Below are 17,933 nucleotides of genomic sequence, written 5' to 3'. Positions count from 1 at the left end.
GCTGCCAATATTTTAGTTATGATAGACTGATTAAAACGTACATATGCATTTTAATATGTATACATGTGTATCTTACAGAAAGTATTTGCAGCTTTTGTTCCACACTCTTTTTTGTTTCTGATGAGTCGAAGCACTCTTCAAGCCTCACTTTAATCTTGCTGAACCAGTCATTGAAGTTCTTGCATTGATCTACAGGAAGTAAGGGAGAAAAAAGCTCTATACATTCCAGCAGAATTCCATACACCTTATTACGTAAGAGATTTTATAACCTGCTTCCTACACCATCCTGGAAAGTGGTAATACATCCTGAAATCCAATTATGAGGCCTAATATAGTCTACAAAGTAATTTGGTATGTTTTACACCAAATCTCCCTCTTATTTATTTATTTGTTTTTTGGGAGGGGTGACGGGGATTGAGGATTTAACCCGAGGGCACTTTTCCAATGAGCTACATCCCCAGCCCTTTTTACTTTTTATTTTGAGACAAGGTCTTACTAAGTTTTTTAGAGCCTCACTAAGTTGCTGAGGCTGGCCTCAAACATGCAAACCTCTTGTCTCAGCCTCCCGAGTCACTGGGATTACAGGTGTGTGCTACCACACCTGGCCAAACCAAATCTCCTTTCAAAGACACTTGTAGAGACAGATCACAAGCAGGCTTCCAGACTCACTGAGCATAGTTGAGTAGTTCAAACTTAACTTTTAAATTAAGATTTGGGGCTTTAAAGAAAAACACATTATTTAATGCCAGGCATTAATCAGTAAGTATTTCCCCCCAGAGATTTTATCCAAATATTACTCCTTTAAATACAGTCTGTACAAACCATTTATAAGTCAGGCTTAGATTAGTTTTTGGGTTCACAGTACTATCTTCATACTTCAAGTAAGAGGAACATCACACTCACCATTCAATAATGAAGAAAAGTGATCTTGCAAAACACCTTTTTTGGTATTAAATAAATCGATGACACTTTCATATTGCCTCTTCAATTCAGAGAGTTCAGGGGTGAGACAACCTATTTGATGCTCAAGTACTGTCATGTTGTGCTTCTGCTGTAGAATTTCTTGTTGTATCTCCTACAGATGTAAACAAACAACCACCATTAAGTCTTAAAACAGGCTCAAGTCACAGATGACAGACATCTCAATTGTTTTTAAAAAGTCTACAAGATTTTGAATGAATGGATTTGCTTTCTCTTTGCTAGCAGGTGTACAATCCATTGCAAATTTCATTTTAAAAAGTTACTGTAGACAGAGCAATTCAAACATCAAAGTGCTGAATACACAGAAACTGATTTTCTGGGTATCTCCCCCCCCCCCAGAACTTCCATTTCTTTCTGTTTTTATTAATGGAAAAAGGTCAAGACCATGAAAAATGTGAGAGTAAGCCTGAAGATCAGAAGATGAACAGCTGGGCAGCACCTCGAGTTTAGTGAAAATCTCCAAGCTGTCGGAAGGAGATAGGGCTTTCAAGAGGGACTCCGTCATCCCGATCTGGGTCTTGGCTTGGTCGAGATCCTCCCTCAGCTCAGCTGTGCTGCTACCAAGCTCGAAGCAATTGGACTCTCCTGATATATACTTGTTCACATGTTCCATCTTGTTCAAAATAGAGCGTTCCATGACCTGAAATCATGCAACATGTAGTTCTGTGACAGATCTTATTGAACTAGACTGCAAGGCAAAGGCATTGCTAGAAAGTAACAAGACTGCTTCATTTCAATATGAAAAAAAAATTATTCTCATTGCTCTACATTACTCTATATCACCAATACAATGATAGGAACATTGCCTTGGGAAAAAAATAAAGAATAACATAGAAAAACTGAAATTAGCATTGTGACTTTTTTTCTAAGACATTAATTGGAATCCTTCCCCCAAAATAAGTTTTATCTAACATATCAACTGAAGTAATATCTCAAGGCACTTATGAGATAAGACAGATAAGATTAAAACACACAGAAAAAAATTAGACAGCAATGATTGCTTTTTATGTATACAGCATCCAGGTAAGCACTTCCTGTGCAAAATACAGGCTTAAGAAGGTTGAATATCAGGACTGGGGTTGTAGCTCCTCACGTGGGAGGTGCTAGGTTCGATCCTCAGCACCACATAAAAATAAATAAATAAAATAAAGGTATTGCGTCCATCTACAACTAAAAACCATTAAAAAACAACAACAACAACAAAAAAAAAACAACAACAACAAAAAAAAAAGAAGGTTGAATAACTTGCCCAATACAAAGCTAGTAGGTGATACAGCCAGGATGTTACCTACAAAGTACCTCCAGAGTTCTTATTTAACCACTGTGCAACCTGATCCAAATAAAATTGAGACAATTATCTTCATACAACAGAAAAATCACACTTGGAGCAACCTCCCTTTTTCCCCACCTAGCAATTAATAAATCTTAAGAATATGACTTGAGTCATATTCTCTTTCCTGCTCCCAAGACATTCACAAGAAATTATTATTACTTTACATGGAAACACAACCACATGTGACCCTTTACATAATACACCTGTAAATGAGTGAAAGGAGAACAGAAGAGTGCAAAAATACAATATTCTTCATGCTAATCATGGAAAAAAAATCATTATCTATGCCAACTACAAAATTTGGTTGGATTTAACATAGAAATCAAATAAATAATGATCCTAATTTTATGTTTAAGATTTAGAATGCTTGGTTTATGAACACTATTTAGAGGCTTTAGGGAATCTTTAATTGAGGATTTTAAGTGGAAATTCTCTTACCTGCAATTCAAGTGGTTTTTCATTACTTTGAAGCAGAAACTGTATTTCGGTCACTCTTCTAGAAAATTCTGAAGTTTGTTGTTCATGGACTTGTAACTCTTCCTAAAACACATAATTTTAAAGGAAAATATCTTCTTATTTCATCACCAATTTTCCGGTAGCCATGATTATTATTGCTGATAGAAACTGAGAGTGCCTTTGAATTTCCTCTAATCACTTGTTTTTTGACAGAGTCCTGGGAGTCAGAAACTGAAGTGCCTCTACAGGTCAGATAATTGCTATCACTAAGTGACGCATTCTAGTTTTAAGGCAATAGAGAGAGAAAAGGCCTATGCTGCAAAACTGCATGGTCTGCCTAAAAGTATTACAAACTTCTTAGATATGTGTGTTCAGGCTGTGAATGATTTGTCCACACTTGCAGGTTTTGGCAGGTTTTGGCAGGTTTGGCCCATGGGCTGGCAGTTTATATTCCTTAACTTCAGATTTCTAAACAACCTATAGTTCAAGACAAATTTAAATAATTCTTAGAGATGATTCATTTATACTTAAGAGAATCATTGTTTTAATTCATAACTATCATCACATCTCCAGGAAACCAAAAATCTTCACACATTTTAAAAATGGTTTCCATAAAAATGGATATATGAATTAAAAAGAGAATAAAATACAAAGAGGGATAAAATGATATCGAAGCATTTGCTTCATGCACACATACAGTTTTATATTACATAAATCCACAAAAAACTGCCAACCTTTGTTTTCTCACCCAGTAAGATGATGATTTTACATGATAAAAACCCAATAATACATGAACAAACAAGTGGTTAGAAAGCATTCTTTCAGAGTTAAGAGACAACTTTAATTTTTTCTAAATAACAAAGTCTGAGTTTACTATTTAAAAAAACAAAACAGCTTTTTTAAGTTCTATAAAGACACTGATTCTCATTCTTTTTTTTTAATAATCTTTTTGAGGGACTGTTGAATTTAAATAAATGTTGTCTATATCAGGAGGCTCTAGATCAGGGGTTAATAAACTATAGCCTCGGAGCTGAGAGCTTCTTTGTGTAAATATTTATTGGAACCCAGCTACTTCCAAGGATTTTTGAACTGTTTATCAGTTTGATGCTATAACAGCAATGATGAGCAGTTATTGCAGAGACAGAATGATCCATAAGCCTAAAATATTTAATATATGGCCCTATAAGAAAAGATTTGCCTATCCCTGGGGTATACACTACCCTTACTTGGGAACAATAATACATTTTGTTAGAACTTCTGCAAAGAGTTCTTAACTTTTTTTTTTAAATACTATGTACCCCTTGGGCAATTTGTGAAATCAATGGGTCCTTTGCATAATAATAATTGAAAAATAAAACATAAAAAAATTATATAATGTTACAAATGAAAATAATTACACTGGGTTATAGTTATCAAAATATTAAAAATAATGTGTGACATATTGCTTCATGTTTCTCTATTAATACTTTAAATGACAAGATCCAGCAGTGGGCCCACTATATCCCTTGCTTTCAACCTAGTGATAAGGATACAGGTATAAACAACCAAATAATGATCCCAAATATCTGTGATTTCCTTTCTTTTCTTTTTTTTTTTAATTTTTTTAATCTATGATTCTCTTGATAATGAAGTCACCTATGATGCTCATCCTACCATGTATGTTGCCTATATTCATAATTGAAACAAATGCTATATTAAACTAGATGTTTGTGAAAATAAAGATGCAATCTTTTGCCATCCAAGATCATTTTATCCATGAACTCCCTTGGTGTCCGTGAACCCCCTGTTAACAGTATCCTCTATCACCTTCCTGGATGTCACAAAGGAATGGATAGAGTTCAGGTTCCTCTCAAGGAATAAATAAAAGAGATAAAATATTTCTTTCTGATTTTTTTGTCCTGATCCAAGAGAGCAAACTCAGTATTACAGTGTCAACTGTGTGCAAACAAAACATCTATGTCCAAAAATAAAATAAAATAAAATAAAAATTTTAAATCTGATTTTGAATAAAATTTCAACTTATAAAAAGAAAATCTATGTTATCTCTGTTGAATCACCTTCAGCCTTTCTCTGTCCTCTTCAGTCAGCTGTGAATTCCTTTCTCGAAGCACATTTTCAGTCCACTCATCAACGACACTTTTCAAATTAAAAAGTTTGTCCCATAAAGCCAGAGCTCGACCAAGATTTTCATGGTAGTCTTCTGTCTTCTCATTTATCTACCATAATGTAAAAGCAGAAGTAACACTTATGTAGTGGTGAAAAGAAGTAGGAAAACCACTGTTCCGGTCAAATACTATTTCTAAAATAAAATTTGAGTTTGAATTTACTATTACTGGAGAAATAATCTGTTTTATGATCACCAAAAATATTATTTAATCTACCATGTAGATCTTTCTCTTAAAAAAATTGTAGTTCACTTGCTATATCTTATATCAATTGAAAGCAATAGTCTTCCTAATGTCTAAACCACAATTTTTTAAAAATATGCTTTTTATTTATTTATTTTTTAATATTTATTCATTTTTTTTTAGGTGTAGATGGACACAACACAATGCTTTTATTTTTATGTGGTGCTGAGGATCGAACCCAGGTCCTGCCCATGCTAGGCGAGCACTCTACCGCTGAGCCACAATCCCAGCCCCCCAAAATATGCTTTTTAAAAGCAAATGAAATATAATACAGATAAATCCTTAGTTTGTAATTCATAAACATGTTATTACTTCTCAACCGAAAACATACAGTTAAATATCAATACCCTGCACAAATGCATAATAGATTAGGTAGTTTATGTACATAAGTTGAGTAACTATTTTTGTACCTAGAAGATTATAGACCCACTTATTAGTAGTGCCTAACTCTGGGGTGAAATTAATTCCTGAGTTATAAACTTCATATTATTTGAACATATTTATGACAAATATAGTTTAATTTTTCAATTAGGAATACTAAAGATATTCACCCAAAAGATTAATTTGTTATAAAATAGAATTTGTAGTCAATAAAATAATCACGTACATCAAGCCATCGATCCACGATAACGTTAGCCTCTTTTGCAAAAGGGGGCTCTTCAAAGGTTTTCATTTTATTTAGATAAAATTGTAGATTTTTACAGATCTGGTTTATCTTGTCAACTGATTCTAAATGTTCATTAAATTCTTCTTTGACAATTTCAATCTGTAAAAAAAAGATATGAAAGATATTTTTGATATATTGACATAGGCTAGTAAAAAAAGTCACAATTCTATTTTTGTGTTTTATGATCATAACAAAGAATAATTCTTTCTTACATTGTTCTTTAAACAGTTTTTTTTTTGAGAGAGAGAGAGAGAGAGAGAATTTTAATAATTTTTTTTTTTTTTTTAGTTTTCGGTGGACACATCTTTGTTTATATGTGGTGCTGAAGATCGAACCCGGGCCGCATGCATGCCAGTCGAGCGCACTACTGCTTACATCCCCAGCCCTTTAAACAGTTTTTATTGTCCCATTTTCTCTACACTTTCTAGTATATAGAATGTTAATTAATTTAATGATAATCCTACACTCAAATTTCCTCCTACTCTGCATTATGAGAAAGTTATAATGGTCAAAAAACATTTCTAGCCATGAGAAATAAGATTCTGTCAAAAAAAAAAGCATATCCATTTAAATGGATAAAATGTGTGATAGTCCCTATATTTCTCTACTAAAAATTGTATCTTGAATGTCAAAGAACTTAAGTGCTTATCAGAATAAATAAACAGAATTCAAAAGCTCTAATATTAATTTTTTAATCTTCCTGAAGGTGAAATACTACTTTGTAAAAAGAAAATCTCCTATATAAAGAACTCAAAAAACTTAACACCAAAAAAAAAAAAAAAAACAATCAATAAATGAGCAATGGAACTGAGCAGATACTTCACAGAAGAAGAAATACAAATGGTCAACAAATATATGAAAAAATTTTCACCATCAATAGCAATTAGAGAAATGCAAATTAAAACTACACTGAGATTTCATCTCATGTCAGTCAGATGGCAATTATCAAGAATACAAGTAACAATAAATGTTGGCAAGGATATGGAGAAAGAGGTGCACTCATATATTGCTGGTGGGACTACAAATTGGTGCAACCACTCTGGAAAGCAGTATGGAAAACTTGGAATGGAACTATCATTTGACCCAGTTATCCCAGTCCTCGGCATTTACCCAAAGGACTTAAAATCAGTATACTGTAGTGACAGGGCCACAAACAATGTTCATAGCAGCTCAATTCACAATAGGTAAGCTATGGAACCAACAGAGGTGCTCTTCAATAGATGAATGGATAAAGAAAATGTGGTACATATACACAATGGAATATTACTCAGGCAAAAGAAGATTGAAATTATGGCATTTGCTGGTAAATGAATGGAAATGGAGACTACCATGCTAAGTGAAATAAGCCAATCCCAAAAAACCAAAGGCTGAATGTTGTCTCTGATATGTGGACGCTGACTCACAATGGAGTTCAGTGGATTGAACAAGGGGACTTGGGTGAAGGAAGAGGGAGTGGGAATGTGAAAGACAGTAGAATTAATTGGATATAACTTTCCTATGTACATATATGAATACATAAATAGTGTAACTCCACATCATGTACAACCACAGAATGGGAAGTTATATCCCATGTGTGTATGATATGTCAAAATACATTCCTACTCTCATGTAAAACTAAAAAGAATAAAGTAAAAAAGAAAGAGAGATAAGAAAGAAATTAATTCTCCAATCACTTAAAAACTAAACAACCTAGTCTTTCTTTGGTCAGTATCCATGTGCAGTTAGTTCCAGAACCCCCGAGTGCACAACAAAATCCACAGATGCTCAAGTACCCGATAAAACATGGCAGAGTATTTGCGTATAATCTATGCATGGTCTCCTGTGTATGTCTGATCATCTCTAGAGTACATATACTTAAGTAGTTTTTATACTCTATAGTTTAGAAAATAATGATAAAGAAAAAAAAAGATCTGTCCATGTTCAGTACCAACATAATTTTTAAAAACTACACTCTGCAGTTGGTTGGATCTGCACATGAAGAACCCATAAATATTTCTAAATATGGGTCAAAGAGTAAGTCTCAAGGGAAAATCTTAAAATACATCAAGCAGAATGAAACTGAAAATAAAACATCAAAACATGGGGGATGCACAGCACTGCTCAGAGGGAAGCTATAGCACTAAAAGCATGCTCAAGATATGAGGAACAGTTTCCAGTCAATGGCCTGTGCTACTGCTTCAGGAACTCAGGAAAAGGATAAAATAAACCCAGAGTAAATAAAGAGAAGTAATACAAAAAATAAAAGCAGAAACGAGTTAGGTTGAAAATAGAAGAACATTAGGGGGAAAATCAATAAAACAAAAGCTAGTTCTTAGAAAAGAGAGTAAAACTGACAAATCTCTAAAGACTGACAGGGAAAAAGAAAGAAGAAAGCAATACCAGGACGAGGAATGGAGCAAGGGATGTCACTGCAGACATGAGGCAGCAAAAGGTGACGGAGGAGTGCTACAAATAATCCACTGAATTAAGTTTGAGAACTGAGATGAAATGGAACAACACTTCGAAAACCACAAAGGACTATGATGCATCCATCTTTAAATATGAAACATGAACAGCTCCATTAATATAAAGGATGTTGAATGTATGACATGAAAACTTTCAAACAGACAAACAAACAAACAAAAAACCTACAGGTCCAGACAGTTTCACTAGAGAATTCTAGCTAACAGCCAAAGAGGAATAAGCATCAATTATATATAATCTCTTCTAAAAAACACAAGAAGCAGAAACATTCCCAATATCCTTTGTGAATATGCATACATCAACAAGTAGCATTCAGCAATATATAAGAAATATTAAATACCTGGTCATTTATTCCTGAAAAACAAAAATTTATATTTACCAAGGACCCCTGCACAAATTTTATAGCAGCTTTATTCATAATAGATAGAAATTGAAAAGAACCTCAGTTCCTTCAGTGGGTGTTGTACATGTATACCAAACAGCACCACAGCCAGAAAAATGAACACACCATCAGTCTAGTAAGAATCTCAATCAATCTCCATGAGTTATGCTGAGCGAAAATACCTAATCCCAAAAGGTGACATACCAGATGATTCTATTTATAGAACATTTTTGAAATGATGATATTATATATATAAAGTAAAATCTTTAAAATGGAAAAATAAGAAACTGCAGGTATAGCTTAGTGATGGAGCATTCATAAGACTCTGCATTCTATCCCTAGTAACACACACATAAACACATACACACACACACACACACACACACGCACACACACACACATATAATTGCAAAGTTCTTCGCAGGTAGAATTTGTTATACTGGCACAATAACCACTGGGTGAAGAGGAAAGAAAGGGCAGGAGAGGTACTTTCAGCTATAACGGGTTTTGTTCTACAATAAATAGAAGGCATAAAGTAATAAGAACTAGGCCCACTCTGACATTTCTCAAACGTTAATTGTGCCCTGACATTTTCAGCCTTTCTGTTCTTGCTTTTGCTCTTCTGTCTTTAACTAAAGACAGTGGAAATGTGGTACCATATCCTAGATAAACATCCAGGTTTCTATGGTTTTGAAGGACAAAAGTTCCCAGCAGTATCTAGTTACTGTGCAAAGCATCATGAAGATACTGTGATTGACAGTTTGTAAAGACAATTCCCAAGTCACCACCAAATTAACTGAAAGTTATATTAATAATCAGCACTAAAATTTCCTTTTCACAGACAGTTTTAAAAATCTGAGAAAAGGGGCTGGCGATATAGCTCAATTGGTAGAGTGCTTGCCTCGCATGCACAGGCCCTGGGTTTGATCCCCAACCCCACAAAAAAAAAAAAAAAAAAAAAAAAAAAAAAAAAAAAACAGTGTACTAAAATTTCTGTATTTTACATATAAAATAACTTTTCAGCAAATATATAAGGTGCCCTTATATTAAGATATAGAATTTCCAATAAAACAAGAAAGTCTGGACTATGACACATTTCTTAAGAATTGATTAGTTATTTTATTAATTTTTATTATTTTATATACATATATGTGCACATATATATATGTGTGTATATATATGGGGGGGCAATGCTGGAGCCTCACATGTGCTAGGCAAGTGCTCTATATCTGAACTATACTCCCAGCCCTTACTAATTTTGAAATACCTTTTGTAATCAAGTCTTTCCAGTTAAATAAAGAGTTCGGGCAAAGCAAAGTTAACCAATTTTAACTTCTGTTATGTATTAATTTCAGATATGCTTTCAAATCATGCAGTTCTATACAGTGTTTGAAACATGATGCTGTGATCAGCTCTTCCTGGGTAATAATAAGGATTTTGCCTGTTATTAGCATGTCTTGGGAAAGTTCCTATACTCTTATCCTCAATGTCTTTCTTCTTACACAAGCAAATTGCCAGTATGACTGTACAAATTCCAAAACAGAAATTGGACCACACTTATAAATAAGTACAATCTGTCTCAAGGGTAAGTTCTTTTTTCTGCTTCACATTGCTCCCTTCCTGTTCACCAGACAAGATGAGTAACAGCCCCGTGGGACCAGTATTTAGCACCTATCTTCTCTCCTACTCACAGAGGTAGAAGGACCCAGCATACAATGGCCAAGCCATCAACACTAAAAGTCATCATTATCACCACCATCATCACTATTAGTATCATTTTAGTAGTAGTAGCAATTACTTAAAACCTCAAGCCCACAAGACAATCCTATTCAGTCTCAATTTATATGGCTTCAGGGTTTCGGGCTTCTGAGGCAAGTAATAAATGGAGAGAAGAGGAGATGAACACAATGAAGAATGGTGAGAAACACAGAAATGAGTAACTTGATAAAGTGCAGCAATGAACATCTTCCATATTAAGAGTTTTCCACATTTAAGATTATATCCTTATGATCTTTCTTACAAGCAAAATATTTGATCAAATTGTAGAAAGATTTTCAAAGATCTTAAATAATATTGCCAAAGAATTTCCTAAAAGAGCCATATAATACACTCTTTCACCAACAACGTAAAGAGTGATTGTTTAATTGACTACCAAAAAAGCTCAATTAATATGAAAGTTAAAAAAAAAAGAGATATTGTCAACTAGTTTGGGTGTCCTTTTGATTCTTACTTTAATTAACAAGCTGAATTTACTAAGTATATACAAACAACCATTAGGATCACAGGGGTTTTCTCACCAATTTCTATCAGTTCTGTACAGATTACTGCAAACCTTATGCTATCGTACTTACTGAAAGTATTTTTCACTCTACAGAATTATATAAAATAGTTCAAAAAATTTAAAATTTAGTATAATAATAATTTCTGTATATGGGGCATGTTTATGTGAACTACTATTGCTCAATAGTATAAATACCATATATAGGAATCATATTCTTTGATTTATTCATGGTTAAAATTATTGTTGAAATGAGAAGGCACAAAGTCTTCATGTTATTTAATAAGGAACCATAGGGAGCTGGGGGTGTATCTCAGTGATAAGAGTTCAGAAAGCATGAGCCCCTACGTTCAATCCCCAGCACTGGGGGGAGGGGGAAAAAGCCATAATATGCTCTTGTCACAGTGATTCCTCATCACAAGTGGCAAAGAACTGATAAGCCATTCCTTTTTGCTCAATACAAAGACAATAAAAAGGTCAGCAAATATTAAAATGCCAGTTTCCATATTTTTAAGTTAAATATTTCTATATCCTATAACCATAAAGTTGGGTTTCTGTCTAAACCTGTTTAATCCAAAAATAAATGAATAAATAAACTTTTGTAATATTCAAGGATTTAATAGCTATCTTGCGAGAACTGTAGACTTATAACCATGAGACAACATATGTAACATGTTTGTTATGAGAAATGACATGTTGGCATGTAGTGAATTTTTTTTATAAAATCTGAAAAAAAAAAATGAGCCTAGAGGGGAGGGAGTTTGGGAGTAAGGTGAAGGGGAGAAGCCAGCCCACTTGTGCCATAGAATTTCAAAAAAAGGCTTGAAATTACCTCAAGGTACCCAGGAAGGCAGGTACAAAAGTCACAAACAGGAAAAGAGGATAATTTTTTTAAGGAGAAACACTTGACCCTCAGTGCCCTTCTCCTGTACCCTGACAGAGATGGAGGTTGACTTTCTGGAGAGGCTCTGAACTTGAGGATGCCAAGCACAGCTAGGGATAGGGGTGGGCTCCTGTTGTAGCAGTCACAGAGAAGCTAATGAAGTAAAAGGGTCAGAACTGGCCACTAGGGAGACTCACCCAGAGAGTGGCCAATGCCTAGAGGTGATGGGAGGAAGTTTTATCCGTTGGAAGTTTCATCATCCAGAAAGGACAGTTAGAGTTACAGGTTTATGCAGGTATGGGGTCATGGAAAGAGGTTTTGGGCACCTTAGAAGAGCTGCAGATCGGCCTCACACAGGGTGGGCCTGGTGGCTAATGCTCATCAAGACACTGTTTAATTACCAGGCTCTGAACCTAGGTGCCTGTGCTAGGTGCTCACCAGGCCAGGAAAGGGCTGCTTTCTTCTGGCAACAGGGTGCCATTTAGCAGGGCTAAGGCAGGGCTCCAGGACTGAGGAAGAGTCACATAAAGAAAGAAAAGTGGCAAGTCAAGAGGGACTAGGTATCTGGTCAGTGTACAAGGCAGGGACACAGGGTCTGTCGAATAAGGCAGAGACCTTGACCCTGAAACAAGAGGACAAGGTGGGAAATTAGTGTTGGGGACACAGAAAAAGGGTGGTTACATGAACTGGGACACAAGCTGGAGGGCATCTTAGAAGGCTGAACATGATTCTCTGAGAACAAAAACCAGAGTTCCTAAAATCCACTAAAATGAGGAGAGGATCCTCCTAGTTCCCACGACCAGGAAAAAACCCAAAGCTGCCTCCACTGGATGGAACCAGACAGGCTGCATCTCAGCAATTCTAACTGTCTGCTCATGATCTTGGTGGCCTTCTTGGAGGAAGTCTGATAGGAAGACAGTTACACAGTCACCTCTTTTACAGTTGGTCTCCAAACAGGGCCCCTCCTGATGAGCAAGCTCTATGAAACTGAGTCCGAGAAGGGGCTCCAATGAGGGCTATTCCTGACATTCTGGGTGGCACTTTGAGCTTGTTGGCTTATAGTTCTAGGTAAAGACCACTCTGCCTGTAAAAATCTGGTCCATATATGCTTCAAATGTGTTGCTCTTGGTGACCGGAAAGTTTAATGAAATTGCTTTCTAACACCCAGGTATATCAGGCTGACTATGTATCACACATGCTTGTGACGCCTTGACCGCACTTTAACTTAAAATTCATAAATCTGGTGGAGGGGCTGGGTTGTAGCTCAGCGGTAAAGTGTTCGGTCTAGCACGTGCAAGGTCCTGGGTTCGATACTCAGCACCACAAAAAAATAAAACAAAGGTATTGTGTCCATCTACAACTAAAATAAGATATTTTTAAAAACTACTTTTTGATGTAAGGTCATGTAGTATAGTATGGTGTATTCTTTTCTAACTATTCCGTTCTTCTGCTGCACTAGTAGATGACTACTATACATAAAATCATAGAAAATAATGACATCTAGTGTCCAAAGATGTTATTCTTTTTACCATATGAAGTTTTGATTGGTGAGGCCACAGACACAGTTGCAGTTACTTAGAGATTTAGCTCACACATCTTTACAGGGAATAAGTAAGTAAAAAATATAATTTTTCCCCTGTTCAATCAGAACAGAGGGGATTTTCCTGTTACCTCTGTTCTCTCAAAACTGCAGTGAAGTCTCAGCTTCCCTTCAGGAAGTAAGTGAAAGGGCTGTTACAGCCTTACAGAGAGCAGCAGACCACAGGCCAGTATCAAAACCCAAACACAGGTAACCCAGTACCAATGTGTGAACTGATTGTTTTTTTAAAGCGCTGGTGAAAAATTCAACATATTCTTAGATAGCTGGTAGAGTCACCTGTAACTTCTTTTAAATCTAGTTTCAAAAGTGCCATTTATAGCTAGGCACAGTGGCACACGCCCATAATCACAACAGCTCAGGAAGTTGAAGCAGGAGGATTGCAAGTTCAAAGCCAGGCTCAGCAACTTAGTGAGGCCCTAAGCAACTTAGGAAGACTGTCTCCAAAAAAAAAAAAAAAAATGGGAGTTTGGGGACATGTCTCAGTGGTTAAACATCCCTGGTTTCACTCCCTGGTACAAAAAAGAAAAAAAAAAAAAAGACATTTATAATACTCTCTTCCCTGACGCTCCTAAGAGAATCACTAGGTAGATGTCTCTTTTGGAACAGTCTCACCTCTGCGATCCTTTTCTTCAGGTTCTCCTTTCCCATGTAGGAAGACTGCAGGGAGATGACATTCTCTTCTTTCTGAATCAAAGTTGTCAAGATACCTTTAAAATTCTGATATTGTTTTAAGAGCTCCAAAACTCTTCCACATTGATCAATACTGAAGAGAAAAAAATGTAATAAAAAAATGTATGAAAATAACAAAACCAGTTTCTCTTTATAAGTAAGTATCCTACAATAATGAGTAATAAGTTAAAAAATGACTTTCCCTCTCAATCCAGTTCATAACATTGTTTCACAAGTACAACTCAGGAATGATGACACATATATTAACCTGGCAAAACAGATGGTACAAAACCATCACTGTGTTAGTATTGTCACAAGATCACTATGTAAAGGTTAATAAACTCCAGAGATAAATATATGATTTATAACCCTATAAAACCAGCATCTTAATTTCATCATTATTCTTGGAGATAAAAAAAAAGTAAAGCTCTACAGTGAGTTGCTTGGTATCTAGTATGGCTGATTTGTCATATGACTCTGGAAAAGTTACTTCAGTCCCTTTGGACCTCAGATCTTTCCTCTGTAAAGTCAGAGGGTGAACTAGACCAAACGCCATGAAGAGACTGTATCTTGACTCCTGTATACGTGGGTTCTGGTAGGACATGGGCGGGATCCTGAGAAGAGGGTGCAGAAAGGGCCACGGAGAGGCAGCAGAATTCAGGAGAGCCATCAGGGAGACTCAGGCATCCAGGCATTTCCCAAACCAAACCTGTCAGGCCGCGTCCCCGGAGGAAAAAGAGCGGGAAGTGGCCGAAGTCACAGAAGGCCACTGTTAGAAGTTGCCAGAACCACATCACAAACACGGCCCTATGAGTTCTGCCTGCCCCTCTGTCAGGTCTACAGGGTGCATTTTCAACATGACATTTCAACACATTAATTGTGTACAGATGCAGAAGGGATTTCTTTTCCCTTACCATTCAGCAATGTATGTTTTTGTATTTTCCCACAAGAGCAGGGTAGTTTGGCACTGTTGAATCAGAGGTTTTTCTCTGCCATCTTTGAATTGTGGGAGAGAATCAACCATTTCTTCCAAGTGTATCTTCTCTTCTTCATACCCATCTATATCCTTCTCCAGTTTAAGTAATAATTTTTTCCTTGATTATGGATGAGAAAAAAAGTTTATTAGCCAATTGTTAACCAACTGGGTTCCACACAAATATGGTTAATGGGGGCAGAGGATACACTCACTTTCCATTTCTCCTCATGAGATCAATGCCCAAACGACATATTCCTATTACAGACTACAGGCAACTCTTTGCATTTCCAGAATACTAATTTAATGTTTTAAATAAATATAATAAATATACAAAGTCATAAGCAGTAATATTTTTCTGTGATGAACACATATGCAAAAGGTATACTAATGCATATGAGAAAGAGTGTAGTGTGCGGGTGTGTGGGAAAGATGGCATGGTATGGCAAGAAGACATGGATGACTGAATACTGCATGGTTGATAAGAAGGGTGGGAGTGGCCAAAGACAAAAGAAAGGGTAAGGAAATCTTTCAGCTCTACTCTATGTACAAAAAAAACTCTTCCATATCAAATAGGAGACATTTAACTAAGGGTTTAACCTGTAAACTAATCCCAGAGGGATTTACTCCATTCATCTGAAGCTACTTCCTCTCCTCCAACACTCTCTTGAATCTACTCCCATAAGGCTTTCACCTCCTACTGCTCCATCAAAACTGCTGTGAAGAGCACCTCAAACTGGGAAATCTGAGCTCCTCAGCCCTCACCTTCCTTCACTGGTCAGCAGCACTTTTCAGGATTGCCCACTCTCCTTGGTGAAATGCCTTCTTCAATGGCTCCCAGGACCCCGTTGGTTTTCCTCCCACTACACTGACTGCTCCGTCTCAGTATCTGCCCCAGTTCCTCCTCATTGCCCTGATATCCTAACGTGGGTGGCCTGGAGTATATATAACTTGGACCTCTTGTCTCTTCCTCAGCACCCTCATCCCATCTCATGGCTTTATTGATATATTCTAAAATCCTGAAAACTCTCAAATGTATGCTTCTAGCTGCACCTTTTTCTTGACACCATATATATTTTAAGAGCCAAGTCGAGATTACCACTTGAATGTTGAATAAAGACTTTGAACCTGTCATCTCTGAAACTGAGCACACCTGATCTTCCATTCAATACCTGATAAACATCAGTCTCTCTCATCTGTTAATGCCATTCTTCTAGCTGCTCAGGTCACACCTTGGAATCATTCTTGACTCTAATCTTTCTTTTAATGACCAAATGTATCAACACACCTTGTGGACTCTGTCTTCAAAATATATACAGAATCTTACCCCTTTATGACAGCTACCATCATCCCTTACTCAGATAATGTCTTCTCAACTGCTACAGTCTATTCTGAACCTATCAACCAGAGAGACCAGTTATGGTTCAAATAAAATCATTTCCCTCTGCCCAGAGCAGTTCAAAGCCATCTTATATCACTCAAAGAAAGAGCCAAAGTCATCACATGCCCACAAGTCCCTACCTGAGCTAAGTCTCATCCACCCATGCCATCTCTGACCCCCTTTTCCTACCTCTTCCCCTCACTGCTGCACCTTTTCATCTCCTTGCCTCTCCTCAAACACACCTGACCTTTGTATCCACTGCTCCCTCAGCCTAGCAGGCTCTTCCTCCAGGTGGTCACATGGCTTGCTTTTGCATCTCATTTGACTCAAAGATGGCCTTCTCAGTAAAGCCTTCCCTGATGATCCTATTGAACTGCAACCTCCTCCCCCTTTCCTAGTTTTCTCCATAGGTTTTATCAATACCAGATGTCGTAAATATCTTATTCCTCTCAGTAGATAATAAGTTTTACAAAGGGCAAGAATTTTTTTATTTTGTTAACTGCTGCATTCCCAATACCTAAAACAGTACCTGGCACACCATACATATTTGCTCTACTAAGAGCTACATTAACAAAGTAATTTATTATTCATACATGTATGGTTTTTTATTTATACATTAATATTTATTACTAAAATCTATCATTATACTTTTAAAAAATAATAACTGTGTAATAATTAGTATAACACCTTCTTATGAACTGAGGTCCCCTAGAAAAATCTCATGGGACTGAAGGCTGGGAAAATTTTCAGACTGAAGAGCACACTTAGTTATACTGACTGATGTGGTTTGGATATGAGGTGTTCCCCAAAAAGTTCATGAGTGAGACAATGCAGAAGTGTGATGTGATTAGAATATGAGAGCTGTGACCTCATCGTGGATTAACCCATTTGGTGGATTAATAATTTGAAAGGATTACTGTACTGCGTGGTAAAACTGTAAGTAGGGAGGTCATGGCTAGAGAAAGCGGGTCCCGGATGCCAGGGGCATTATCTATTTTGTTCCTTATTCCTCCTGCTCTCTTTTTGCTTCCTTCCTGTCAAGAGCTGAGCATCCTTCTTTCCCCCTGTCCTCTGCCGTGACGTTCCAGCATTACCTTGGGCCCAGTGCAATGGAGTCAACTGACCTTGGACTGAGCCTCTAAAACCATGAACCCCAGATAAAACTTGTCCTCCTCTAAATTGTTCTTGTCAGGTATCTGAGTCACACAGATGGAAAACTAATACGGTGACAGGTCAGCTGACGACCTCCATGAGACCACTGACTTTGAGAAACTAGAGAGAGTTTGGGAGATTTAAAAAGAAGAGGAAAGTGCTACAGAAGGTGAGTCTTCCTAACATTTTAGCTTTCAGGACCTGGAGGACATCCTCTGAATGCCAGAAAGAAAACAGCACATATGCAGAAGGCTGCAATTGACACCAGTTCTGCTCAGTCTCCACAATTAACACCAATATTAGCTTT

General features: G+C 36.6%; 1 protein-coding gene across 7 annotated transcripts in view; it reads right to left on the bottom strand.

Moving 5' to 3' along the window:
* The window catches only part of SYNE2 (spectrin repeat containing nuclear envelope protein 2), a 336,255-nt gene that overhangs the window by 182,316 nt on the left and 136,006 nt on the right, over positions 1–17,933 (bottom strand). For all 7 annotated transcript variants that reach the window (XM_081290325.1, XM_081290328.1, XM_081290329.1 and 4 more), the window contains exons 31-38: positions 15,035–15,214; positions 14,064–14,214; positions 5,786–5,944; positions 4,828–4,986; positions 2,753–2,854; positions 1,421–1,621; positions 904–1,075; positions 77–189 (exon numbers count right to left, since the gene is read on the bottom strand). In XM_081290325.1, coding sequence (XP_081146451.1) covers positions 77–189; positions 904–1,075; positions 1,421–1,621; positions 2,753–2,854; positions 4,828–4,986; positions 5,786–5,944; positions 14,064–14,214; positions 15,035–15,214 — 1,237 coding nt within the window. The remainder of the gene's footprint in view (positions 1–76; positions 190–903; positions 1,076–1,420; positions 1,622–2,752; positions 2,855–4,827; positions 4,987–5,785; positions 5,945–14,063; positions 14,215–15,034; positions 15,215–17,933) is intronic.

Source organism: Spermophilus citellus (assembly GCF_964194105.1).
Source record: "Spermophilus citellus genome assembly, chromosome: 4".
NCBI lineage: Eukaryota > Metazoa > Chordata > Mammalia > Rodentia > Sciuridae > Spermophilus > Spermophilus citellus.
The sequence above is the reverse complement of the archived record's forward strand: the minus strand, read 5'-3'. Positions and strand labels throughout refer to the sequence as shown.